This window comes from Trachurus japonicus, chromosome 19 (genome assembly GCF_045865225.1).
Source record: "Trachurus japonicus isolate A0001 chromosome 19, Traja_1.0".
Lineage (NCBI taxonomy): Eukaryota > Metazoa > Chordata > Actinopteri > Carangiformes > Carangidae > Trachurus > Trachurus japonicus.
In genome coordinates this window covers 21,123,096-21,148,171 of record NC_140925.1, presented here as the reverse complement: position 1 = coordinate 21,148,171, position 25,076 = coordinate 21,123,096, and the positions used below count along the sequence as shown (strand labels likewise).

The following is a 25,076-nucleotide window of genomic DNA, read 5'->3' as shown; positions in this document are numbered from 1 at the left end:
TTGAAGAGGCCCACAGGGAAACGCAGCCGTGTCAATGTCACTAGATAACACTTGTTTGCCCCTTCAGAGCACTGTGACGCTGATTCAGGCCCATGACAGTCCCTTGGCAGCCCTCACCTTCAGTGCCTCTGGCACCAAACTGGCCAGTGCTTCAGAGAAGGTGAGGACTTGTTTCCCTTTTACCCCCCCTTTTTTATTTTATTACCCCACAGTCTAACGGTTTTCTGCTTCACAGGGTACTGTTATCAGAGTGTTCAGCGTTCCTGAAGGACAGAAACTGTTTGAATTCCGGCGAGGGATGAAAAGGTTGGCGCTCATTTTCATATAGTTAAATCAGAAACCATAAATAATCCAACCGTGGAGGAACAGTGAAGAAGATTAACGGCTACTAGTCAAATTAAGATGCTATTCCTCAATAGTGAGTGTTAATTCCTGCTGCTCAGTAGCAGATGACAGTTGGTTGTGGCTGCACTGTGCAGCCAACAGTGTCAAGACCTCAATTCAAGCAATGGGAAATACTAGACACATTAGAGAAATGCAATAGTCATAGTGTCATAATTAGTCCACATTTGGGCTAATATGGATAAAATGTGGCGTAGATACTGGATTACTATTTCGAATATAATTTGCTCTTAATGAAATAGTGCATTCATCCTTGTATTTACGGTTTTCAATGAAACATGTTCACTTAATCTTAATTATTTACATCTCTTGTGTGTTTCAGATATGTTAGTATCAGTTCATTGTCCTTCAGTGCAGACGCCCAGTTCCTTTGTGCCTCCAGCAACACTGAGACGGTCCATATCTTTAAACTGGAGCAGCACAGCCCCAGGTAAACACTCCTACTTTTAATCCAGGCCAAAATAAATTGTTTCTGTCAAAGGGGATTTTTTTTTTTATATCTCTCGTACGATGTTTTCCTTTGGAAGATTAACATTACATTATTCATTTCCAAACCGTCTTGTTGTCCTTTTCTGAACCTTTCGTGGTTCATGGAAGGACAGTTCATATAACAACCAGCACCCTCTGCTGTATTTCTGATGTAAAGCAATCCAGCTGTTTGTTTTTGGAAAAAGTGCATATCTAGTATGTAAGATGTAAGAAAATGGACAGAAACCCCCTTCCAGTACTGATCTGATTTCTGATGTTGTCTCCTTCCAGTCCAGAGGAGGAGTCTCCCACATGGTCAGCATACGTGGGTAAAATGTTCACGGCAGCCAGCACCTATTTACCTGCCCAGGTGTCTGACATGATGCATCAGGACAGAGCCTTCGCCACCGTACGACTCAACATGTTCGGCCTGAAGAACATCTGCGCCCTGGCTACGTAAGGCGCTGAGAGATGGAGCTCAGAGCATGCTGGGTAAGAAGTGTGTTTTATGTGTAGCTTCACTCACATCTTGTGTCTGGTGTGTGTTTGGTTTGTCAGGATTCAGAAGCTGCCTCGCCTGCTGGTGGCGTCCTCAGACGGGAATCTCTATATCTATAATGTGGATCCACAGGATGGAGGCGAGTGTGTCCTTGTACAAAAACACAGGTTTGTGCATGTGTTTTTATGGACTGTATCGCACATTATTAATTGCTCAAAATGTACAATAAACTGCAATGAAGTGTCCAACAAGTATTTAAAAGCTTGTTATTCTACTTTGCACCTTGATCCTCATTAATTTGACTATTATTTTAACAACTATGTAATTCCTGAAGTCAAATGAGGCTAATCCATTGGGTTTTACAGCTTTTCTCAGTGGTATTTCCTACTCTGTTGCTCCAGGCTGTTTGACTCCAGCGAGGAGCAGGTGGAGGAGAAGGAAGAGGAGAAACCAGAGGACGTCTCTCCCCCGCCGCCCAGCCAATCGTACGCTGCCACTGTGGCACTTCCTTCAACCCCACCCTCCTCCACCACTCTGATGGGTAGGCCTCATCATAAACCTTTCCAAGACATTGGCAACCTGAAATGTATACTTATTACTCCTGTAGGCTACATTTTTCTGGCTCTTATACAATATGTGTTACATTTTAGCAACTCAATCACTCTTATGTAACCCCCCCAACCTGTTTTAACACAGAGCTTTTTTATTTACACACATGCAAATGCAAATAATATCCAAAATACGTAGGTTAAACTAAAATCCAAAGCAAAATTGCTCTTAAGTAAAATATTACAAAGTATTGTAGGAGCATTAGTTATTATTAATTTTAACTTTAAAGGGGAACTCTGCAAGTCTGTTGGCTTTTCCACTGTTTTGCTAACCCTCCTCCCGTCCATGTGCATGTTTTCAATGAAGGCGGCGAGAAAGCAATCAATAGAGTGGTGGATAACGTTATATATGATGGGCATATTTGTGTAGTCTTATCTGTCATAAACAAGAGATTAAAGGTTCTGCAGCACGTTTGTGTTGCGGTGCCGCCACCACGAGATCTGGGACACTGGGTCGGCGGCACTGATCTTGCAAGGTTGGTTTTCAGCCAAGAGACGCTACATGGAAGGCTGAGACTGAGAGCCTCTATTCTCCCTTCAAGTCATTTACCCATCACAATTACTCTGAAGCTGTTTAATTAAGGTAAAAAATCCTGCATAGTTCCTCTTTAAAGTAGTTCATTGAGGACTAGAGGTAATGAGTAATGTCTAAACATGTTGTTCTGCTTCTAGGGAAGCAAAGAGTAACATCAACTCATTAACTAAATCTAAAGCACCTATAAAATGGAGGTTGCTCAGGTTGTGCATAAAAAAAGGCAAAGCAGCTGATGCTAGAGGAACTTAGAGTGGATATAAGGATGTTATCAGTAGCAGGAGAGAACAGAAACACCCTGTCTCCTCCTCTCTCCTGTCCCTAGGCTACTCTGAGGACGGTGGAGCCCAGAAGGGCGAGGTCATCCCAGAGCACGAATTCGCCGAGGGCCCCGTCTGTCTGGATGACGAGAACGAGTTTCCACCAGTCGGCAACCAGAGTAACTGACCAAACCTCCCGTGAACTCACCCATCCCAGCTTAACAATCAGACTCACTTTGTTTCAAGCTGGGAGGATGGACAAAAATATCGCTGACATGTTGAGACATTGTGGCCCCACCCCAACCCCCCCGGCCTCACCCCAACCTCCCACATGTACCCCTGCTGGCCTAGGGTCAAAACGTGCCAGAGTGCTACTTCCCGGTGTTTCTGTATTCTGCCTCCCTCCCACTTTTTCTAAGAAGGAAGAAAGATTTAAAAAAACACTAAAAAAAATGAGTGGAAGCTCCACTCATCATTAAAACACCACATTCAGAGCATTTTAAGCTGTTTGCTTAGACAGATTCAAAGCCTGTCTCACTGTTAACTCCCATATTACACCATAAAAACCGTTAATCCTTTTTAAAACAATGACCTGACATCACAGTAACATTTAATTGCACAATATTATCATGGTAGTAACCAGATGTGTGTGTCTGATTGGTCCAGGAGAGTAGACAAAGGTGTTAGAGGAGACAGTAATAGGTGCCATCATAGAGTAAACCAGATGTCAGATTCACAAAAATACTCTAAAGAGAGATACTGAGAAGCCACATGAGAGGTGAGTTCAAGTGCAATCAACAATAATTGGATAAAAAAAGTGATTTGTTAATTTGCTGTTGTTTATTTCTGTTATTTACAAATCTTTGGAATTATCTGAGTATCTCTCATCAGGGCTTTTTTGTCAAGCTCGGAGCTTATCAATGGGCATTAAATGCATCACGCCAAAAGAGTGAGGTGCAGTAGTTCACACGGGAAAGGAAAAGACTTTATAAGTGTGATACACTATTGAAATCACGATACATGCAGTAAGTATGGCATGTGTTGCAGACGCAGCTTGTGATACGAGTCTGTGAGAGTTCAACAGCTACATGTGAAAAGCTTGACGAGGAGCTGCACGCGACAAAGTTATAGGTCCATGGATTTCAGTGATATCCTGAAACATTTTTATTTACGACATGCTGAATATGTTAACATGTTAAGTCATAGTCATTTTTACTTTGATGTATTAAATATTGTTTTTGCAAAAAACAACAACATGTTTTAAGTATTACACATCAACGCATAGACTTACCATGCGTAATTATATATTGAGGATTTTTACTGTGTGTATAATGTGTATATAACATTTATATATAGTACTGTTGTAATAAGTAACATGGTAATACCATTTGAGTTGCCAAAAGGTGGCACTGTTAGGACACCCTTACGCTGCATTGAGCTGTTCAGTACTGGACATTTTACCATAGAGACTCATTAAAGCTGAGAAGTTACTCAACCTCTGCACTGTCTGCTTTTGATTTAAAAAAGGTGAATTGAGAATGTTTAAATCTCATTAAATGCTCAACATGTCAATGACATGAACAGTGTGGTTTCATTCTGCCATTACAGGCTGATCTACATGGTAGAAAACAGTGTCCTGCTTTGATAGATCTTATTTTCCTCAGATAATGACCTCACCCCGATCTCTTCCACCACCTGACTAATGACTGGCCAGAGTTTGACCTCCTGCTTCTCTGTGCTCTCACTGCTTGTTTGCACATCTGCTGCATCTGGACGTTGAACCTCTGCAAACAACACATTCTACAAACAAACAGCTGAGCCCATCCCAAGGGGATATTTCTCTCTCCACATCTGTTTGCTTCCATCTGTGCTCTTCTCTTTGGTTTGTCTGTCTGGTGTGGGTCAGTCCCCGTCCCGTCGGCCCCGTGGGTGGCAGCGGCAAACGGCCAGTCTCGGGTCACAGCAGGGTGCCGCCGATGCGTCTGTGCTGTAGTCTGCCGTCGACACCGATGTGTCGGTGGCGACGTCCCACAACAGCTCCTCCCTCATGCGGCCGACCCTCTCTGCTACCGCCTGGTATTCAGGTGTCCCCCCCTCCAGGGGGGTTTCCTCAGCCTCATCCTTCTCCAGGTCAAATATCAGTGGTGTGTCATGGAGCTCCTGTTTTCCTGTTCCACCACCACATGACTCAGACGAACCTGCAAGAAGACAGAGAAGTGTGTGTGTGTGTATTTACTACTACGGTAACACTTTACAATAAGGGTTCCGTAAAGGATAATTTCCGTTTTTTACAACCTGGACCTTATTTCTAGCATAAAATACGATCATTTACTCACCCAGACAACTTTGGTGTCATTTGGAGTCGTTTTGACGAAATTAGCCCCAGTGGAGCGGCGCGTATATCCGTATAATGCGTTTAATTGACTTTAATTGTTTTCTTTAATTAATGTTAGTTGGTACATTATTAAGCATTAATATATAAACTAATGTGTTAATTAATGCTGAGTAATGCATATATAATGATAACTAGTTACATTATTCAACTTTTATTATTACTAACTTTGAGTAGTAAACATTAATTAACTGCTTACTAATAGGCTAAATTTAATGAAAGATGTTTAGCTAATCATCTAATACATAATGATTGTTTAATATCTGTAAACAATTTTTGTTAATGCTTAATAATGTAGAACACTAAATGAATTAATTCTCCACCCTTATTGTAAAGTGTTACCTACTACTTTTTTTGCCCTTTGCTTGACACTTTAATGTTTTGTTTTGGGATAAACTAGATAATGGACTTTACCTTATACTACTACTGACATACATTTCATTCATACTGACAACACTGTAAGAATGCAGCTGCTCATATTGCCTTTAGAAAGACACAGAATGTGTCTGCATAATCAAAACAGGCCAGCTGGCAGATCTGCTACCACCGTGTTGACTTCATACCATTAATATTCTGCATACCATTCATCGCGGTATAGGAAGGAATAACAAGCAGCACTGGCGACATGTCATAACATTTAGTTTTGGACACGTAAAGCTGCAATGTGGCGAGACTGGTTTAGCACTGTGGACACATGTGACGTATAATAGACGGATACCTGTGATGTAGAAAGCTTTGTACTTCCCTGATCGAACTGTCTGCAAGTCACCAAACTTCCCCGCAGCACCACTGTTAGGGTGGAAAAGAAACTAAAAAAAAAGAGAAGTAATGACTGTAACAACACCCTAACACCCAAACCCCAGTGACAGCATTATTATTCATATAGACCTGAGTAAGATAAACAACAAAAACTAGCTGGTACCTCATGGCCAGTCTGTTCACCATGCAGGAGGACTTTCGTGGCATCAATGCCGTCGTAACGTCTGTCAGAGGGAGGAGTTACTCCAGCCAGAGACAGAAGGGTCGGGAAGATGTCCATACCACTGCAAATGAGGAAAGGACTGTTTTAAATGTGTCTGGTTTTATTTTATTAGTCTTTGTCATTTCAAACTCTCTAAAAGCATCTCCCTTGTTAATCAACAAGGAGTGGATCCATCACATCCAGGTAGTAGGAAGTCCTCATGAATACATAACATTTATACAATAAAGATAGGATCTATTAAAATACTTGAATCTCTATGTATTGATGAAATGAGAGTACCTGAGCAGGGCAGAGGTGGTGGTGTTTGCAGGGATCCTCCCAGGCCAGTAGGCCACTGTCGGGACCCTGTGACCTCCTTCCCAGGTGGTCTGCTTAGCTGAGCCTCCACCTTAAAACACAGCAAAATGGTCAAGATTCACTACTATGCAGTTGAACACATCATATCCTCTCATGAAGCATACATTTTATAAATACACAGTGAGACCTTGGGGTTTTGATCATGCCTCTACTGCCATCTCTGTTTCCATCTTGTAGGCCACTTCCGCTGCTTCCTCCCATGGTACTTTCAGTTCCACAAATGCATCGATGCTGTTCTTATACAGAACCACGACTCAAGAGACCCTGACTCATTAATTTATTCACCCTAACCCTCACAAGGACTTAGTCCCATGGCCCTTGCAGCACTTGTCCAGGTGTGTAGACAAAATGAAGCTGGACATGAACATCAAGGATATGCCAGGGCCTTGTCTATCCATTTGCTTGGATTGTGGAGAGAATAAGGCTTTCTGTCAGTTGTCATCACTCTCCAAGGCCAATTGCTAGATGTTAACTTTTGCTTCATCCTCAATGGCATGGTTTCTGATATTATACAGGCTTTGGTTACTAACCTGTTGGAATCAGACCCAACTGATCTGATTGACTCAATCAATGCAGAGTCCGTTTATCTTATGGCCCTTGTTGCACGTCACCTTTCTTGTAGTCACAAAGCCATGTCTTCAGCTGTCTTAACTCTACCTTAGACATGTGTTTTCCTTAAAATGCTCTTTCTGTTCTTTTGTACACCAGCAGCCTGAGAGTCATCCTCCACCCTGGCTCTCCTCGACTCTACAGGTTGGCTCTACCTAACTTGTAACTTAAGTGGGGCATCTAATAAACACTAGGCTGCTGCCTCTGTGAATTGCCAACACACATCGATCCAACTGGGATCTATTTTCGTCCGTTAGCTGTCTTTCCATGCCGTCACTTGGTATTTCCCTGGTTGTCAGCTGCCCTAGTAACAGCAGATGATGCTAGCTACCGATGCTAACTTATCACTACATGGTTAAATGTGCTAAAAGTTGGGTAAGAATTCCTATGGAAGCCAAGTATCCATGTTCAATCGTGTTTTACACTATCACATAACTGCATAACTGCAGGTAACAGGCTGTGCTGTCAAAAACTGCTGGGCCATAACAGGTGACAGTGTTCACTTTGTATCTCTAAGGCAAAGCTGCTATGACTGGGCCTACTGGCCTTGTAGGCCGTTTTATCTGAATGCCACAAACTGATCAGTAGTCTGTCTGCCAGTTTTACCTTTTTATCTAGTCCCAGTACTTCAAACCATACCAAACCATGCAAAAGCATGCAAAGAACAGACGCTTGGCATGATACAGTAAGTCTGTCCTCCTACTGTAGCTCTTTGCTTATAGGCTGACTCAGACTCAGTTGTCCAGCCACCATTGCTTTACAATAGGTTCCTCTAATCTCCAATAAATCATCCTCGTGACTTACCAAATAAAGGAACATGCTGTTGACAGTAATTTGTGTGTGAAAGTGACAATGCAATCAGTAATAATTTGATTAGCTGCCTTGCTAACTGACTGCATCCGGTATGTTGCTCAACCAGCTGGATGATCTCTCAGCTACCTCGTGTCAGCAGTTAAAAGAATCCACAGGTGCCTGAATGCACCAGGAGTTTTCAGTGTCTTATCAACTTCTACCTCTGCTGGTCTGCCACGTTCCTGTGAAAGGTCCCACACTTCCTGCATATTGGCACTTCTTCTCCCAGGGACCATTGTCACCTAAACATAAGACAGTGATTATTTCCTGGACAGCAAATACACTGGTAGTGTGAAAGACACGATTCTTTCATTGGTCTTACCAGTGAACCAGATGAGTGTATTGTTTTTGTCTGTGTCATCAGAAGTGCTTTTTATTGCCCCCACCAGGCCGTCCATCTCTCGCAGACTGGCACTGTACACTCTGCCGTCACTCTGGTGGTGAGCAGGGCTAGGGGCATCTGGAGGAAGTGGGGGGGCCAGGGGGACATGCATGTGAGCCAAAGCTACGTAGAGCAGATAGGGCTGTCCCCGCTCCCTGAAGAGACAATTAATAAAAATGTCAGATAGTTTATACTCACTGCGTTAAAGCAAATTAGAAGGACTGACTGTTTATTCACAAAGTATCCACTCACACATGGGTTCCCACCATCATCCCCACACAGTGCAGATTTCTTGAAGACATTTTGACTAATCACACCAACATAAGGAATAACATTAATGATAACACACTTTACATTTACCCCGGAGATAAAGACTGTAATGGAAAGCAGCCATTATCAGTGTTAGTAACTCTGCTTTTCCTGTTACTGTGACATCTTGACGTCTGTGATGATAAAAGCCTGTGAAAATGAGTCTTTCATATTTACGAACACAGTATATTAAAACATATTTTATGGATGTTGTGTAGTTATCATGGAAAGAATAAATGTGAACAATGGGGCAGTAGTTTAAGGACCAGTGTATAGGATCATGCTGGTTGCAATCAACTGAACATGTCCCTCTCCTTGCCCCTCCCTTTCCAAACATGTAGGAGACACTACGTTTAACATAAAAACACAGAAGGCCCTGTCTAGAGCCACTGTTTAGTTTGTCTGATCAGGGCTACTGTGGCTGTACAACATGGCAGCCTTCCTATGTAGATATGAAGGGCACATAGGCTACAGAAAACACAACAGTTCTTTGTTTTGGGTGATTATAGACTGATGAAGATATCAATCCATTTCTAGATAGAGATCCCTAAATCCAACACACTAGTCCTTTAAGTTGCCATTTCATTTTACTCTGTAGGAACACAGACTTCCCAACTCTCTGGTTTAACTGGAAAACTGCATTAGTCCCACTCCTTTTAAAGAGACAGTTTAACATTTTTGCAAATTCGCCTCTCTTGCCATTCAGCAAATACTCAGAACTACTTGTACTTTTGAAATCCCTCCGCCCAGCAGCCCGTCTGGAATGTAGTTCCGGCTACGCATTTGCCTGGGAAACAACTCTCTCTCATAATGTTACATTATTATTGCATAGTGTGGTGAATGTGCAGGTCACAACTTTTCCATGAGAGCGTTTTGTAGTTGTTGGATCGTGTATTTGATGAGTTTGATGAGGGACAGGGGACTTGTACCGTTCACCTCCATTGTGTTCACTGAGCAGCTAGCGTCTCTGCCCCGCCGATCTCAAAACAACATGCACTCATAATTAAAGGTAATGAACCTACTCCTATTACTATGATTACGGCACGGCAAACTATCCCTTTAAATTATTCGACTGAGCAAAAGCCTTGACAAGCACATGACTGACAACAACTGGACTGGTTCACATGACCTTGTGCTATAGCATGAAGACGTGTTGCCTTTCATTCACAGCTGCAAACAGCAGGGCTCACCTCCCTCCTCCAGCTGCTCCAAAACTAACACAACACACTCTGACACACACACACACACACTGTACTGCACAGTTCTACTACTGGCATTATCACCTCCATAAAGGAAAAATAACAAAGCTGTGCAATTGCAGTGACTTGTTTTCCATGTTAACATAACATAACAAAAAACAGCAAGGTCACACATTCTGTGACACAGTAAACCACAACTAATCAACTAAGGTTCAGAGCAGCTGAGCACTGGCAAAAACAACTAAACTCAAAACAATGTGAAATTCTGTTGACTCAAGCTGCTTCTACTATTATGGTGTACGAGTTAATGGAGTAAAGAGACTGACCATGACCTTTACTTGCACCATTGTAGCCTCCAAAATAAAGTCCATCTTGCATGCGTTTTTTGTTATTTTGAAGTAACAAAAAATTAATCAGCGCAATGTTGCAATTGACATTAAAACATGTGTGTGTGGGCGCTGTATACAAACTATTGTATGTTATATGATGTCATAGACTTTTAGCCTGAACCCTCTTGGTTTCTGGACACACACTCACACATACACATGTATGATGTGCTCTGTGTGATGCTGAGTAACAACAAAGCAGCATGAAGATGAAATATGAATTCCTGTCTGTACAGCTGTACTGTACCTTGCATTGTGTATAATCCTGGTTGCAGCAGATTTGTATTGTTCTGTTAGTGTCCACAGGTCAAGTGGCTGCTCCACAATACTGCTGTTTTCAATCAAAGGAAGGCCTACTTTGGAGTAACAGCCTTCATGTGCATTCCTCTTCACCCTTGAACATGAGAATGACAGAGCAAAGAAATTTAAATGTGAAACTTCTCTCCATATGCAGTAGATATCCATTTATACTGTAGGTTTCCCCCTAGATATCTAACTGGTACGTTCTACAAAAAGTGTTCAATTTTGCATGATCTTGGAAAATGAAAGAAGTTAGTACCAGTATGGAGTTGAACTGAGACTAAATTAGTGAGTTTAATATTTGTTCAAGTAGGGGCACAGAGCCACACCTGAATACTTGAGGTCCAGGTGTATCACAGGGGGGGCACTGGGGCAGGTTATATCCTGGTATGTCGGTACAGCCCATGTCATTGCTGTATGGAATACCTAAGTAGTGGTCAAAACCTGTCCAAAAGATGACAAAAATACAGCACAGCCACAAAAGCACTGGTGTTTAATCCTGCACTGTGTATTGTTACCTATCAAACCAAATTCACACTGGCTTCTTTAACTCAAATTTCTACCAATGGTGATGATGTGATGCTCACACATCCCTATCCAGGCACAGGCAACATACTCTATAATGTTGGCTTATATATAATGCATCAAATGAGGTTCAGTTTCAAAGAATGAACAACAATCTCATTGCACATGGATCTTACTTTCATGCTGTGTCTTTGCAAAGCAGCATCTAAAGAAATGATTTCTCCCTCAGAGGGCGTGTAACGCAAACGCCTCAAGCTTCACGCGGTCCCTCTCTCTCACAAGACACAGCTGCAGGGAGTTGATTATTTGCCCTGTTTTGTCTGCTCCCTGCAGCGAGGCTGATGGACTCTGTGGCTAGAAACGTCTGGAAAGTCTGACAGACACCATAGCCCTGAGATGAAAAGATTCTGTGTAATGGACAATTAATGTGCAAACGTGTGTTTGCTCCCATCTCAGCTTGATCTGTTATGTGACTCCTGTAACTGATTGATGAAATTAGATGCTTGTAGGTTGTGTTGGAATCAGCAATTGCTCTGTTACTAATTGTTAAATTTGTTGGTTGTGTATATACTGTATAACCAATTATTCATATTTACCCTTACCTTTATGTTTGTAGACTCTATAGGTTTAACCAAAAGACTCAACTGTTGGATATTAATCATTTATAATCGTCCGTTCCAACACTGGTAAAGAAATTCTCACCTGCCCTGACACTGTTATGTTCAGTTGAGTTCTGACAGATTCAATCTCCCACTTACCTCTGTTAGTAGGACCATACGGTCCGTTGTGGCCCAGATGCCATTTCCCGATCATGGCGGTGTAATATCCTGCCTTCTGTAGAAGTTGAGGTAATGTAACTTCAGAGACAGGCAAACCTGCCACAGAGCCCACTGCAAAGTTATGTGTCACCCCGTTTCTTAGGCCATAGCGACCGGTCAGGAGGGCAGCACGGGATGGGGAGCAGGTTGAAGCAGGGGAATGGAAGTCTGTTAATCTAGAAAGTAGGTACATAAGTACATAAGACACTGATGATACAACATGAAATCAGTGCTATGTGTTACTTATGAACATGATAAATTCTCTACTTTAGCCCTTGCTCAGCCATCAGGTTGAGGTAAGGTGTATTGTTTGTTCTCCGTTCAGGCTGATTAGCATCCAGGTCACCCCAGCCTATATCATCTGCCAGAATGATGATGAAATTGGGCCTCTTGCTGCCATCATCAAGCCTAGCTCCATGTACAGACACGGTGTGGAGCAGCAGTCCACACAGCAGCACCCCACTCAAAAGAAATAGGGTGAAAGCCTCCGCCATTTTCTGTAAAAACCTGCCAAGGATATGTTTTAATTAAATCATAAGTCTATGACCCATTGATACAAAGACAAAAAGACACAACTTATCACAATACATAGGCCTACAGGATGGGGCGGTAGCTCAGTTGGTGTAGAGCAGCCGCCCCATGTGTTGAGGCTACAGTGAAAACACCTGTCATCAAATTTAAAATGGGTCTACAATTTTCAAAAGACAATGAAATTTGATTTTTGAAAAAGAGTAACTTTAGACAACATAAGTCCTGAGCTACAGGGCTGAATGTTTAGAGAGGATGGTGTTGGTGTAGCCCAATGGCACCATATAGCCTACTGCATCAAGATGCTATAGTAATTTAGTTTGGGTTTTTTCTTAAAAAATAAAGGGGAAAAAACTATTCATTTATGACATAACCAACAATTCCCATCAGTGTGTGTGTCACATATTTTGACATCCTGACTGTAACCAGATACTTCTCCCCCCTTGTGTATGCTACCCTGTGTGTGTGTGTGTGTGTGTGTGTGTGTGTGTGTGTGTGAGCGTGGGAGGGGAAGGGAGAAGGGGGAGGGGTATCGTGTATGAAAGCCGACCTATGAAGCCGGCTCGGGTTCGGCCGGCAGCGCTCGCTTATCGTCGCGTGCGTCTGGTTCAGTTCAGTTGTAGTGGCCGTGCGCACGTGGACATGAATGCGGAAAGTTGAATTTCTCGGTGAAGCCGGGCGCGCGACGGAAACGGGAGACCGGGAGCGGCACCGAGCGAACAAAGGAACCGTCTGAAACCAGCGACACACAGGTGAGTTGTCAAACCTCTTTACTATGGGGAATCTGTTGGTTTGGCCAGTCTTCCACTCGACGCTCCTTTAACTACATAGCTATAAGACAAACCGGCGACATAAAGTAGGCTAAGCTACTCCCGAAGTGTCTGAGGGTAGTTAATAAAATGACATACCGACCACGTGAGTCGCCGTTGGGCAGAAGTTGTGTTGCGTCATCCGGGCAGACTGACCATATGGCTCGGTCAGCATATCACCACTCCCTCCTCTACCTCCTCATGAAAAAAACACTTTTAACAAGTAAATGATTCTCAAACAGAGCACCCTGCTGACATGTGGCCGGCAGTGACTCCTACCCCCAAACAACACAATATCAGTGTTGATGCGTTTTCCCTGTTTAACTAAGGGACCTGGTTCATATCTCTGTATAAAGAATAAAGTCTGCTGTGATGGGTTAAATGCAGCTTTCAGTTCTACTATACATAACAAACCTCTTGATTCTTGGATGTCTTGCAGTCCAGTCCTTGTCATATTAATGTGTTAAGTAAGGTTCATTACTTACTGTAGATAAACGTCAGCTTACTTAGGTCTCAATCATCATAACCTAAGGAACTTAACTGGCTGCCACGTAAGTTAACTATGTGCAAGTGGTTTTAAATTTGCATTACTGTAGTTTCAGACATGTGTCCAAGTCTGTTTTTGCATGTAATTTCAGTGGGCACAGTGACATACTTTTGCCTGGACAGCATTCTTTTACAAAATGTAATGGGTATTAGATTGACAAAATACTATACAATGCAATTGTGTTTCTGTGAACTTAACAGTGGGTTAAAGGGAACAGTAGTGATTTTATTAGTATAGTGTGGCAGGGCAGTGCGTAAAGTCTTTAGCTGGGATAAGAGGGTTACAGTATGCTTTACATGCCAGTGCAGCTTGTAAAAACCACCATCTATTGTGAAACTTGACAAAATTGGGAGCTCCATCACACAATGTGTTTTAAATCAGGGCAAGTATGGGGTAAAAACAAAATATGAGCTAGATAATGAAACCAAATAAAGGAAGGCTGATCCAACTGGGGAACTCTATGTAGGAAATTATGTTTCATTGTGGCAAACAGTGTTGCACAGATGTCAAACTAGATCATAACATTGTGATCTTAAGTTTCACAATGTTAAAGGTACCATGGGTGCACCAGGGTGTGTTGTGCATTATCATCATAGAAGAAGAAACAGGGTAACTGCAGAAACAGGGTAGCTGCAAATGGTATAGTGCAAGGTCTCCAGGTATTCTGTAAAGCAAAAGAGCTGACAGAGAGAAACTTAAACCATTGATATAATTATTGATGCAAAGGGGGTGAACTTCAACTGCTGCTTTTCCCTCCTTCACCATATTTGCACTGACAGTGTTTGTAGATTAAACAGTACCCTGATAAGGATGAACAGGAACACTTCATTTGATAGGCTAGCTGTTGGAGAAGAGGTATATAAGAGGGCAAGTGAGATCAAACCAGCACAATATTGACCAAAACAACCATTTCTTTTTCCAGCCATGGTGCTGTGTGGAGCCAAGTGTCTGCGTTTCTTGGGGCCCAACGTGTACCCAGAGGCTCCTGATGGAGGCTGGGGGTGGGTGGTGGCTGTGGCCTTCTTCGTGGTGGAGGCTTTTACTTACGGCACCATCAAGAGCTTCGGCATCTTCCTCCAGGACCTGATGGGGGAATTCGCAGACGAGACCAACAGTCGAGTCTCCTGGATCGTTTCCATCTGTGTGTTTGTCATGACCTTCACTGGTGAGTACGGATGAGAAGTGGGAGCAGCCATACGAAAAGTAAGTGGGAGAAATACTGTACCTTTGTTTACTCTAACCAGTTGGTCCACCGTTGGTCCTCAGGGCCCCTCTCCTCTGTGATGACAAACCGCTTTGGCTTCCAGCCTGTAGTCATGCTTGGAGGATTGCTTATTTCCGTTGGTACCATTGCCACCAGCTTTACCAGCTCCATCAATCAAATGTACATCACCTATGGATTAGTTTCAGGTATTGAATTTATACCTTGTTTTTAAAGATCACATCATAGTTGTATTCATGTTTAGCTGAATTGAATCTTAAGAACTTGCATATTTTCAATTGGGCAGGTCTGGGCTACTGTCTGACCTTCCTGCCCACTGTGACCATCCTCTCCAAATACTTCTCACGTCGACGGTCTCTGGTTACAGCGGTGGCTTCCATGGGAGAGTCCCTGTCCATGTTTGCCCTGGCACCAGGTGAAACAAGCACTCCTTCTTGTCCACTATTGCCAGACAAAAACCAACAATTAATTGACCCTACTCACAAGAATCACAGATGTAAACAAAGCTTTACTTTATAAATCTTATTTCTGTTGTATGCAGGCATTATCCTTGTGACAGAGCTGTATGTTGTATGAAGGTACCAAAGTCATGCTCATTGTTGTCCATTTTCAGCTCTAACTGAACACTTTCTTTTGACTTTCAGCATTTTCTGCAATGAGGAACCGTATTGGCTGGCGACATACCATGGCAGTGATAGGAGCTTTGCAAAGCAGCATCATCGTCTGTGGTGCTCTGCTGCGGCCTATCATTTTAACACCCAGAGCATCCCACGAGACTGACAGACTATCCCTAAGAGAACTGGATGTCTCCAGTGCACAGGAGGATGCAGGGGACATGAATCCAGAGGACTCTTTGACGAATACAACCTCACATGCACCAAATACCTCATCTAGTCTGGACAATGAACTGACCAGAGGCTCTGTGAGCACTGGAGACTCAGGTGTCCAGTCTCTGAAGGACAGAGATGACAGCAGCCCAGAGGAGAGGACTTGCCTGTACAAAGAAGCAAGTTCAGACATGGAGAAAAACAGTGTGGAAAGCAGTACGGCAGAACCTGAAACTGATGGGGAGATAAACGATAAAGATGCAGAGCAACAGAGACTGAAACACGAGGACAATGAAACAGCTGACGAAAAGTTCTCTCCAAAGAATTCAAAACTTCTAGATTTCTCCATCCTCAGAGAGTGCAGCTTCATTTTCTATTCTCTGTTCGGGCTGTTTGCCACCCTGGGCTTCTTCGCCCCTCAACTCTACATCATTGAGCTGAGCGTGAGCCTCGGCGTGGAGCGGGACCGTGCCACCTACATGCTCTCCACCATGGCGGTGGCTGAGATCTTAGGCCGATTCTCCATCGGATGGATCCTCACACGTAAGCAGTTCGAGAAGAAGAAGCTGCTTGTTCTTCTGGCATGTGTAATCACAATGACTGTGGATCTGGTGGGATTTACTTTGGTTACGGAGTTCTATGGCCTGGCCGTGTGCTGTGCTTTGTATGGCTTCTTTATGGGCACACTAGCATGCACCCACATCCCCATGCTGGCCGAGGATGATGTGGTGGGCATTGATAGGATGTCTTCGGCTGCTGGTGTCTACGTCTTCATACAGAGCTTTTCTGGGCTGGCTGGACCCCCACTTGGAGGTAAGACTACTGTTTGAAACACCTACATAACACACTTCTTGACTGTATATTGTTGTTAAGATAAAAATGACAGAGGGAGTTAGTATTGCAGACAGTGGCTTTAAGCACAACCACAGGAGAGCTGTAAGGCTACTCAATGAAATAGCTCTTGTATGATCAAAATCCTCCGGTGTAAAATTGAAGGATTTTCAAGAGAAAGAATTTAAACAGGATGGCCAGAACTGGTGCAGCAGAGAACAAGATACGTTTATATTTAGCCTTTATTACGGACTAAGCTGTGAACTCCATGGATCCTACTTTTCCTCTAATGCATCTTGAAAGTATCTTTCATTCCCCCCTTCTTGACTTGTAAATGTGTATGTCTTGCTAAAAAAAAAAAAAAGTTTGTGGTGAACTTTTGCCTCTTTTAAATCCTCTCTCTCCCCAGGTTTGCTGGTGGATGTGACTAAGAACTACGGATCAGCCTTCTACTCCTGTGCAGCCGGCATGGCACTGAGTGCCCTGTTCCTCGGTTTGGTGAAACCTGCGAAGAAAAGATTAATCTGTGGGAGGAGGAAGTCAGAACTACCTCAGGACACACATGAAAGAAGAGAGAACTCAGAAGAACAGAGTGGCGAACAAAAACTTGACATTACAGAAAGCCCTCGTGATTGTGCTCAAGCAGAAGTCAACTCGCAACACAACAGTGCGGCGGCCACAAGAGATGCTCAGGATGTTATATGTTTTGCTTGAGCTGATGACACAGTATAGGGGTAATAAAAGGGTCGAGCCATAAGGGGTTAAAAGGCTGTTGGGGCGCTGCTACCAGAGAGCTAAAGAGACACTGATACAATGAACAAGAACACCAGAAGTGTTTAACATTATGCCTCCATAGATCTGGTTTCTGAGAGTCTTCTTGAAAACCTTTAGATCACAAGATGTAGCACTACGCCTCGGCCTTACATACCCAATCTACCAAACAGCGTTTTTATTACTGTTAAAATTAAAATAAGTGACTAACTTTTGATAATCAACTTGTTTTAACAGACAGTGGTATGAAATATTGCTGGAAGGTATGAACCTTAAGATGGACCACAAGTGATGCAGTGTCTTAATTGAGGTGTCTTTACACGTTCCAGAGAGAAGATGCATCGATTTAACACTGACAAACTAATTACCTGCTGGTGATCAACTCTGTAATGATAGCCGGTAAAACTGTGAACCAAATGTAGCTGCAAGAACACTAAAAAACACACATTCTGTAACACTCGTTATAGAAAATGCATTAAGCTCAGGAGTGTATGGTTATTGGTTACAACTTTATTTTTACTCAAATTGTCACTGAGCTGACAATAACTGTGATAAATGTCGGACAAACTATTTTTGTAATGAAAATGTGCTCAATCACAATAAAACTGTGATTTGAACCTGTGAATGGTGTGTGTAATGTTTTTTTTTTTATCTTTACCTTGAATAAACTGTGTGAATAAAGTGCTTTTCACTGCAGAATATGATAAAGCAATTGATAAACTGCAATACTCTTTCATAGCAAATCCAAATATTCAAATACATAAACCTCTGAACATCAGATAATTAAAGAGAAAGTTAAAAGGCGAGCAAATGATTAGCGGGATGAGTGTCCCAACCCAGTTTACCTCATTTGGACATAAAAATATGTTCTGTACCCCTGAATTGTAATAAAAAGCATATTCAAATTTAAAAGGGTTTTCTCATTCATTTTTAACCAATACAACTCAATGTGTACTGGTGTCAGTATAGGGAGTCTGTATTCGCATACTGTATATTTCTATGGGTAGCCTATAACCGAGGCAAAACATGCCCTGTGGTTGCTTAGAAATTGGCCGTAAAAGTCATACACAAGTTTCTGTTTTGTATCAAACAGCAGCAGGAATCTCAAACACAGACTAATGTTTCATGGTATACATGAAAAGGTACAGCAATGTGTATTTCAACATCGCCGTCATTTCCAGATCCCATCCAGATACACAGGAAAATGTGATAGTTCATCTATTTTCCAAGTATATCGAGGCACCTGCGGAGCCAAAGTTTGGATGCATGAAAGGCTTCAGTGGGTTTGGGAAGGCTGAAAGCAGACTGATGAGCAGCTGCCTCTTCTGGTCTGGATGTTTGTGTCTGATCCTCCTCCATCCAGTGCAGTAAGGCCTAATAAACACAGATAAACATCCAATGAAGCCACTCTAAAAACATTTCCCTTCACATTGTGATTCTGTCCAAAAGATCAGTTTGGATGCACTTGGGTTTTTAAACTTCTCCAGTTCTTAAAGACGGTCTATGTTGTAGATTCTCTGCTACTAATGAGGTCACATGCTTCCAGTTAGAGTAGGTTTTCTTACATTACTGACTGACTGGAGTCTAATTTCTATCTTGTGATCCAGAAACGCCAGAAGCCCTCTTGTAAACAAGAGCACGTTGCAACAGACTGCTTCAGTGTATTGATGTTGCCATAGTAATATGTACCGCTGATGTGCAAAACAATTTCTGAGAAGAAAAAAAAGTGGTCATAGTCAAACTGAAACATACAGTTAACGGTTAAAAGTCAATCAGCCATTGTGAAAGAGTCGGATTTTGTGTAAAACTTCAAGCTACGAGCTCAGCACACCCAAGTTAAAATTCAGACTGTGTTAAAGACGACGTGCTGTGAAGCCAGCCATGTCTGCAGCCAAGAACATTCTCGGTGTAGGGGATAGATGTTGTTAGAAAGTGGGCTGAGAAAATCAGGATTACTCTGGCATGTGATACTTTGAAGTCAGTGACCCAGCTCAGAGTAAATGAGCAACCAAATAAACACACACTGTTGTTGTATAAAGTTAATGAGTCTTCTAAGGAACTTGTGCTAATTAATGTTATGGTATTGCCTTAACTTAATTTTCTATACCTATTAACTATTTACTTTACAGCAAGTTAGTATATATTATAAAAATACTTAAATAGAAAACATTATTATAATATTATATGAATCAAATGTTATTTTTTTCTATAAAAAGTGTCTTTTTGTTTTTGTTTTTACCTTGTATCTTTCATCTATTTTGAAGCCGACTGAAACCTGCAGCTTGCGGAGGCAGATGGGACAGAAATCCAGAGGCCTGCGATCTGACTCCTCGAGATGGTTGGAGCCCTGCATGACACAGTTCAACCACTGGCAATGCCTTATTCCAAACATATGGCCAATCTCATGTGTCATTGTCTGCAAAGAAATATTTCATGTTATGGTTTTCTGATAACATCCCACTAAAAACAAGCACAGAGGTGTTTTAATCACCAGCATTGGTAAAAGGTAGGAGGTGGGATGACCTTGAAGTAAGACCCCTAAAAAGAGTCAAAAGTGAGTGAGTGGAAGTGCATGTTTGCTAGAAAAACCTTGCATGATCGAAGCAGCAGAGTGCTGGAGATGGGTGGAGTGTAATAGTCATCGAACACAGAGTAGTCACCCTGCTCTGGCTGAAACCATTTCTTCAGCCTCCCTGCATAATTTCTGCTGTAGAAGTTGTCATCATACCTGGCAAAGCTGAAAACCCCCATTCCTGTGCAGAGTGCAGGAGAAACATTGAGGAATTAAGGAACAGACACGCTCCTGGATTGTATGCATTTCACTTTGGCACCATCTGGTGGTGCTACAACCCTTACATCATCTGAGACTGAAGGTGATCATGAATGTTTGTTTCACACACTTCATTCCTCTATAAGGTGAAGTTTACTTTTCCTCCTTTCTTTTTGATACTTGTGCTGGACACTGGATCAGGGTGTTTTAACAGCAGACTGATAATAACAACAAAGAAAGTTATATATGTATACTTTATGGCTTTGTGGTGAAATCTCACCCATGCTGAGAGAAGCCTGTCCAAAGACGAAGTTCCAGGAGTCTTTAGGGTACAGGTCCATCATGGTGATTCCAACAATACAAAACGCATCTTCTGGTTTCTTGTTGCCCAGAAATCGTAGCAGGTCACCTATATATCAAGAGAAAACCATGGTGACAAAGTAATATCATAGACAGTCTGGGATTTCTGTATTTAACCACAAACAGTCACACATTTCTAGATCAAATTGTGATTTAAAAAAAAACATACCAGTGAGGATTTGAAGGTTGTGTGAGTTGCTGTTAACTCGGAAAGAGCATCTTGTTTCAGCCACTGTAACTGCTGGCAACAACCTGACAGAAAGTCCATTGAAGAAGGCTTGGCAATACTGTCGAAGCCACTCCACATACTGGTCAGTTTGGACCCCCGCCTCCCCAAAGGACCCTTCAAGTAACATCATGTAGAAATAAGGCTAAGCATCAATGAGACTTGCTTCACACAGAGTCTAAACAACCACCATAGAACATAATGTAGATGTCCTGTCCATCTGTATAAACCATACAGTTACAGTAGTATCATTTCAATGCAAATTCTCCCATATCATGTCTATTTTACATTATTACTGGTACAGAGAAGCAGTGTTCATTCTAATGCTTACCATGTTTAGTGCTATTGGTAATCAATTTTCATCGTCTTTTTTTCCCCAAACATACTTACCTATGGTTTGAATATAAATAGTGCTGTGACTTGCATTGGGTGTCTTCCGGTAAGGGTCTCTGTAGAAACTTTTAAAGTCTTGAGGTTCCTCAGGGTGAGCAGGGATCCAGTCTGAGTCAGAGTGCACTGTGATGGGTTGAAAGAGGGAACCCGGCTCCCCGGGGTGGAAACCTTCCTCTAGAAGACGCCTTTCTTCTTGTGTGTACTTATTGTAAAGTTTGACTAAGTCTTTTTTATCAGATACCAATGCCTTTTGTAGGGTCTTCGCAGAGTGCTGGATCACCTTCATCTGCAGCAGAGATAAAGTTTGACAGACAAATGAATTTCCCTTTGGGGATTTGTAAAAGTCGTTCTTATCTTCAAATTTTATCTTACAACCATTATATAAATACAGTAGTACTGTTAGGTGGTCATGTTGAAACATGGCTTAGAAATCCCATATTTATCCATGCTTATTACAAACTGTATATAAAATAAATATTTGAGTTTGAAAACTCAAAGTGTATATATAATCACATTAATATATAAGTTATGCAATGCAAATACTTTAATAACAAAAACCTGCCTGACAAACACAGAAGCTGTAGTGCATAGCTTGCTATGCTAATGCTACATGAAATTACCCTTTTACCACGTTGTCTTCCTTTTGACAGTGGAGAAGACTCTTCTGTGACAAATGAGCTCTTTCGTGGTGGAAAAGACAAAAAAACACTTGGTTTTAGCAGAGAATTTCTATATTGTAGAAGGACTTTAACATTGCCTAAAGGACTTTGGTTTTAGTGAAGCAAAGTTGACACCGGAAGTGGTTGCCGCTGTGTCGTCATGTCAACAGAGGGGCGGGGCTTCTTGAGGCAGCAACAGCAACAGAGCGACGACCAGCGAAGACAGGCGCGCTGCTATGGCTCATCTAGCACCACTGGGACGTCGGTGAACTCACTTCGGACAAGTTTGGAGTTTATCAGATTGTTATCTCTTCTAGTTTAGTATCTGGTGTGTGTGAGTGCTAGCCAGTCTCGGTAACAGTTAACCACCGTTAACGGCGAGTGGACGGGGTACGCAAGCGGAAGAACTTTCCGTTAGCTTACTGCAGCGGTAGTTGGCTAAAGCGGTTAGCTCGACGAGTCGCCGATACAACGTCGAGTAGGAGCATCGAGCCGGCGTCCCTGCTGCCTTTTACCTGTCATGCCTGGACTTCCTCGACATTTCACTGTGTAAACGAGGATGCCTAGCGGTTAGCCGGTTAGCTTTCAGACGTCCACGGGCAGTTTGTGCTACCGGTTTAGGCGTCGGCAGGGCGGGCTGGACTCGGAGCAGTGGAGCAGTGGCAGGACTGGACTAACCACAGCAGAGGTTTGTTGCTGTGACCGGCTTTAGACAGCTCACACACACATATCTACGTCCTGGACTTCCTGATGAGATGCCATACTGAGTTTCTGCAAAATGGTCGTGGAGCTGTGAGCCTGCCAGAGCTTTAAAATCAAGACATCTCGACCCGGCGGCCCACAAGGAGTGTCGACCCCTCTCTCTTTGCCAAAAAGAAAAAAAAGGACCCCGTCCGTCAAAACTGCAGACATGCTGACTGACAACAGGTAACACGGGGAACCATCTGAACACCCCTCATCTAATCATCTAATAATACTAGCCCATCATGTCACACAGCTACGTTTTACCATTGTGTCGATTGATTGTAATGCATCATCGTGGCTGGATCATATTACTGAAAAATACTTGACAATCCACTGTGACAATGCAGTGTTAATACACCCATGTGGTTGTACGTTCAAACAAATCATAGAATCCAGTTAAGTTATGTTTGTAGTCATGTTTGTTCTCATAATGGGAGTGCCACATGTCTGATCATGTAACTGAGTGTGTGTTGCTATTTTTGGTCCCTCTCTCTTTTTCATAGCCTGCCTCTCCCCCACCTCCCTGCATCGTTTGAGCCACGCTATCTCTGTCGTTTTTCATGTTCACTTCACAGTCCTCTGTGGTACAGGCAGTAGAACACCCTCTTCCATGTCTGTTTTCTTCTTTGCACAGGAAGCGACACCGTAGTTGTGACAGTGAGGAGGACCAGCAGCTGAGTCCTCAGGCCAAGAGGTCAGGAGGGGGCTCCACTCTGCTGGTATCAGATTTGGACTCAGAGGTGAGACTGAGTTGATCTTTAGACCATCACACAGATACAGGTTTATAGATTTCGCCTGACGATGTAATGAAAGTTATCTACTGGACGAGGATATGTGTGTATTCTCTTTCACAGGGGTGATAAAGTGTTGTTGTTTATATTGCAGATAGTGCATCAACCCGACATCAGGCATATAAATATATGATTCTGCAATCCATATGCAATGCACCACTGTCAGGAAAAGCTCTTAGCATTTTATTTAAAGGGTCTTCTTCCATGAAGCTGACATTCAGAGCCCCCCCAACACCCCTCCCCCCCCTCTGTTCTGTGTTTCCAGTCTTCCAGCAGTGACAGCAGTAATGGGATCAGTAGTCCAGAGAGAGCGATAGTGGTCACCACCAGGCCGTGCATCCACAGCCAGAACAACTGCATCAGCCTGCACTCCCCTAGCCCGAAGCCTGACGACTCTGCCAGCTCCTTGCAGCACGGTTTCCATGGCAACGGCAGCAGCAGCAGCAGCGTCTCCTACGACTACATCAACAGAGTCCTGAGGGAGGCGCACTTCAGCAGTCTGCAGACCAGAGGGCGTCCGGGTTCGACATGACTGTGACCTCTGACCCCCACCCCCCCTCACCCCCCCACCCCCCACCTCCTGACCTTTTGTCCCTCGCCCATCAGTGCAGGCACTACTGGCACGGTGGCTTCTCCTTGAAAGCCTCAAGCGACACATACACACACACGCGCGGGCCAGGGAGAAGGGAATGATGTGTGGGGAGGTTTACAGATTTTGGGCACACAGGCTCATCCCCACGTCGCCATGTACCATTTGTCAAGACCATAAGCACATCCGCCTTTCCATGGCCCAGCCACTGTGGTTTTCTGTGCAGTATTGATGTGTATGTGTGTTAGTGTGTGTGTGTGTGTGTGCGTGCACGCACCCTGTGCACTTTATAAAGAGGTATCGTTCTCTTTACATGCGTGCATTGATGTGTGGACATTTTCATTGGTGCTAATCACAAGACAAGTGTGATGATGATCCAAAGTGCTTGCAAGACTAAATAAAGCTAAGCACTTTACTCAATAACTCCTCATTCTGTTTACTCTCGGCTGGGGAAGTCGGTCGTGCGTTTGTATCTATGAGGTGGGAGTTGTGATCCCATTCACAAAGGAAGTTGACGGAGGCCAACAGGTCGACTCCCAAGGAGCATTAGTAAAACAATCGAGTTCAACATTTTAGGCCTTATGTGTTTTCTCTAACCAAAGTAATAAAGTTAGAGTAACTTGTATTTTGCTTGTTACTTTCACTATTGAAATGACTTTAGGACATTTAGGTGTGGCAAGTCAGTAGGTTCAAGGTAATGGAACAGAGATTCTTCATGGGCCTCACCACCAAAATGCAACCTCAGATTGGACCCTGGCTAATTATAGAGCTGAGAGCAGGCACTGCAGTCTGTGGCTGTGGCAGCAGAACGTTCAGCACAGTGCTCCTAACAAAAACAAGCTCTCAAGAAACGGCTCTCTGAAATAACTTTACAGCCAGGTGTTGACTTCTTTTAACATTTAACACATCGTGTGTATAAGTGTGTCATGAGCCTGTCAGCCATACCTGTTGATGGATGGTTTATTATGACCAGTACACTGTGTTGCAAATAAAATAAGAGGTGTGAAAGTGATAGTGATTCATATTTTATGTGATGTTTCCAAATCATGACATTGAAATAAAGTGTTACTGAAAGAGAAGTCTGCAACATGTCACTGAGAGAATTTACACTTTTGTTAAGTACGTACGG

General features: G+C 42.9%; 5 protein-coding genes across 8 annotated transcripts in view; 3 read left to right on the top strand and 2 right to left on the bottom strand.

Moving 5' to 3' along the window:
• LOC146967946 (WD repeat domain phosphoinositide-interacting protein 1-like) overlaps positions 1–4,264 on the top strand; it is a 7,696-nt gene extending 3,432 nt beyond the window's left edge. The window contains exons 6-12 of the mRNA XM_085761626.1: positions 68–160; positions 236–306; positions 725–832; positions 1,162–1,326; positions 1,429–1,536; positions 1,771–1,910; positions 2,835–4,264. Of these exons, the coding sequence (XP_085617752.1) occupies positions 68–160; positions 236–306; positions 725–832; positions 1,162–1,326; positions 1,429–1,536; positions 1,771–1,910; positions 2,835–2,956 (807 nt within the window). The 3' untranslated portion in view covers positions 2,957–4,264. The remainder of the gene's footprint in view (positions 1–67; positions 161–235; positions 307–724; positions 833–1,161; positions 1,327–1,428; positions 1,537–1,770; positions 1,911–2,834) is intronic.
• Positions 3,582–13,427, bottom strand: arsg (arylsulfatase G). 3 transcript variants are annotated; one of them, XM_085761623.1, is made up of 11 exons: positions 13,317–13,427; positions 12,148–12,387; positions 11,821–12,056; positions 10,867–10,981; positions 10,485–10,631; positions 8,284–8,498; positions 8,123–8,203; positions 6,423–6,531; positions 6,084–6,204; positions 5,880–5,970; positions 3,582–4,967 (listed from the first exon to the last, which is right to left on the bottom strand). In XM_085761623.1, exons 2-11 carry the CDS (start codon positions 12,372–12,374, stop codon positions 4,672–4,674), a joined length of 1,638 nt encoding a protein of 545 aa, XP_085617749.1. In that variant the 5' UTR covers positions 12,375–12,387; positions 13,317–13,427; the 3' UTR covers positions 3,582–4,671. The 3 variants fall into 3 exon arrangements, with proteins under 3 accessions (XP_085617749.1, XP_085617750.1, XP_085617751.1); XM_085761624.1 differs by having other exon boundaries at positions 13,321–13,371; XM_085761625.1 differs by lacking the exons at positions 12,148–12,387; positions 13,317–13,427 and having other exon boundaries at positions 10,875–10,981; positions 11,821–12,043.
• LOC146967944 (monocarboxylate transporter 7-like) lies at positions 12,927–18,040 on the top strand. Its single transcript, XM_085761622.1, has 6 exons — positions 12,927–13,160; positions 14,687–14,929; positions 15,031–15,174; positions 15,273–15,401; positions 15,631–16,626; positions 17,054–18,040. Exons 2-6 carry the CDS (start codon positions 14,689–14,691, stop codon positions 17,356–17,358), a joined length of 1,815 nt encoding a protein of 604 aa, XP_085617748.1. The 5' UTR covers positions 12,927–13,160; positions 14,687–14,688; the 3' UTR covers positions 17,359–18,040.
• On the bottom strand, positions 18,027–22,466 carry LOC146967943 (archaemetzincin-2). 2 transcript variants are annotated; one of them, XM_085761628.1, is made up of 7 exons: positions 21,793–22,466; positions 21,162–21,450; positions 20,715–20,888; positions 20,466–20,594; positions 20,005–20,168; positions 19,655–19,831; positions 18,027–18,789 (listed from the first exon to the last, which is right to left on the bottom strand). In XM_085761628.1, the coding sequence occupies exons 2-7, from the start codon at positions 21,448–21,450 to the stop codon at positions 18,634–18,636; spliced, it is 1,089 nt and encodes a 362-aa protein (XP_085617754.1). In that variant the 5' UTR covers positions 21,793–22,466; the 3' UTR covers positions 18,027–18,633. The 2 variants fall into 2 exon arrangements, with proteins under 2 accessions (XP_085617754.1, XP_085617753.1); XM_085761627.1 differs by having other exon boundaries at positions 21,796–21,853.
• On the top strand, positions 21,989–25,026 carry LOC146967942 (uncharacterized). Its single transcript, XM_085761629.1, has 3 exons — positions 21,989–22,750; positions 23,202–23,307; positions 23,624–25,026. The coding sequence occupies exons 1-3, from the start codon at positions 22,734–22,736 to the stop codon at positions 23,888–23,890; spliced, it is 390 nt and encodes a 129-aa protein (XP_085617755.1). The 5' UTR covers positions 21,989–22,733; the 3' UTR covers positions 23,891–25,026.
• The last annotated feature ends 50 nt before the right edge of the window (positions 25,027–25,076 follow it).

What these genes read in the sequence shown, in the direction of transcription:
- arsg (XM_085761623.1), bottom strand. Translation starts at nt 12,374, where the DNA reads ATGGCGGAGGCTTTCACCCTATTTCTTTTGAGTGGGGTGCTGCTGTGT. An exon ending in AGGATTATACACAATGCAAG is followed by an intron (nt 8,499 to 10,484) that starts GTACAGTACAGC and finishes TTGTCTCTTCAG; the next exon opens with GGAGCGGGGACAGCCCTATC. An exon ending in GTGAACAGACTGGCCATGAG is followed by an intron (nt 5,971 to 6,083) that starts GTACCAGCTAGT and finishes CTTTTTTTTTAG; the next exon opens with TTTCTTTTCCACCCTAACAG.
- LOC146967944 (XM_085761622.1), top strand. Translation starts at nt 14,689, where the DNA reads ATGGTGCTGTGTGGAGCCAAGTGTCTGCGTTTCTTGGGGCCCAACGTG. An exon ending in CACCTATGGATTAGTTTCAG is followed by an intron (nt 15,175 to 15,272) that starts GTATTGAATTTA and finishes TCAATTGGGCAG; the next exon opens with GTCTGGGCTACTGTCTGACC. An exon ending in GGCTGGACCCCCACTTGGAG is followed by an intron (nt 16,627 to 17,053) that starts GTAAGACTACTG and finishes CTCTCTCCCCAG; the next exon opens with GTTTGCTGGTGGATGTGACT.
- LOC146967943 (XM_085761628.1), bottom strand. Translation starts at nt 21,450, where the DNA reads ATGAAGGTGATCCAGCACTCTGCGAAGACCCTACAAAAGGCATTGGTA. An exon ending in ACAGGCTTCTCTCAGCATGG is followed by an intron (nt 20,169 to 20,465) that starts GTGAGATTTCAC and finishes CACTCTGCACAG; the next exon opens with GAATGGGGGTTTTCAGCTTT. An exon ending in TGCTGCTTCGATCATGCAAG is followed by an intron (nt 19,832 to 20,004) that starts GTTTTTCTAGCA and finishes ATTTCTTTGCAG; the next exon opens with ACAATGACACATGAGATTGG.
- LOC146967942 (XM_085761629.1), top strand. An exon ending in TATCAGATTTGGACTCAGAG is followed by an intron (nt 23,308 to 23,623) that starts GTGAGACTGAGT and finishes CTGTGTTTCCAG; the next exon opens with TCTTCCAGCAGTGACAGCAG.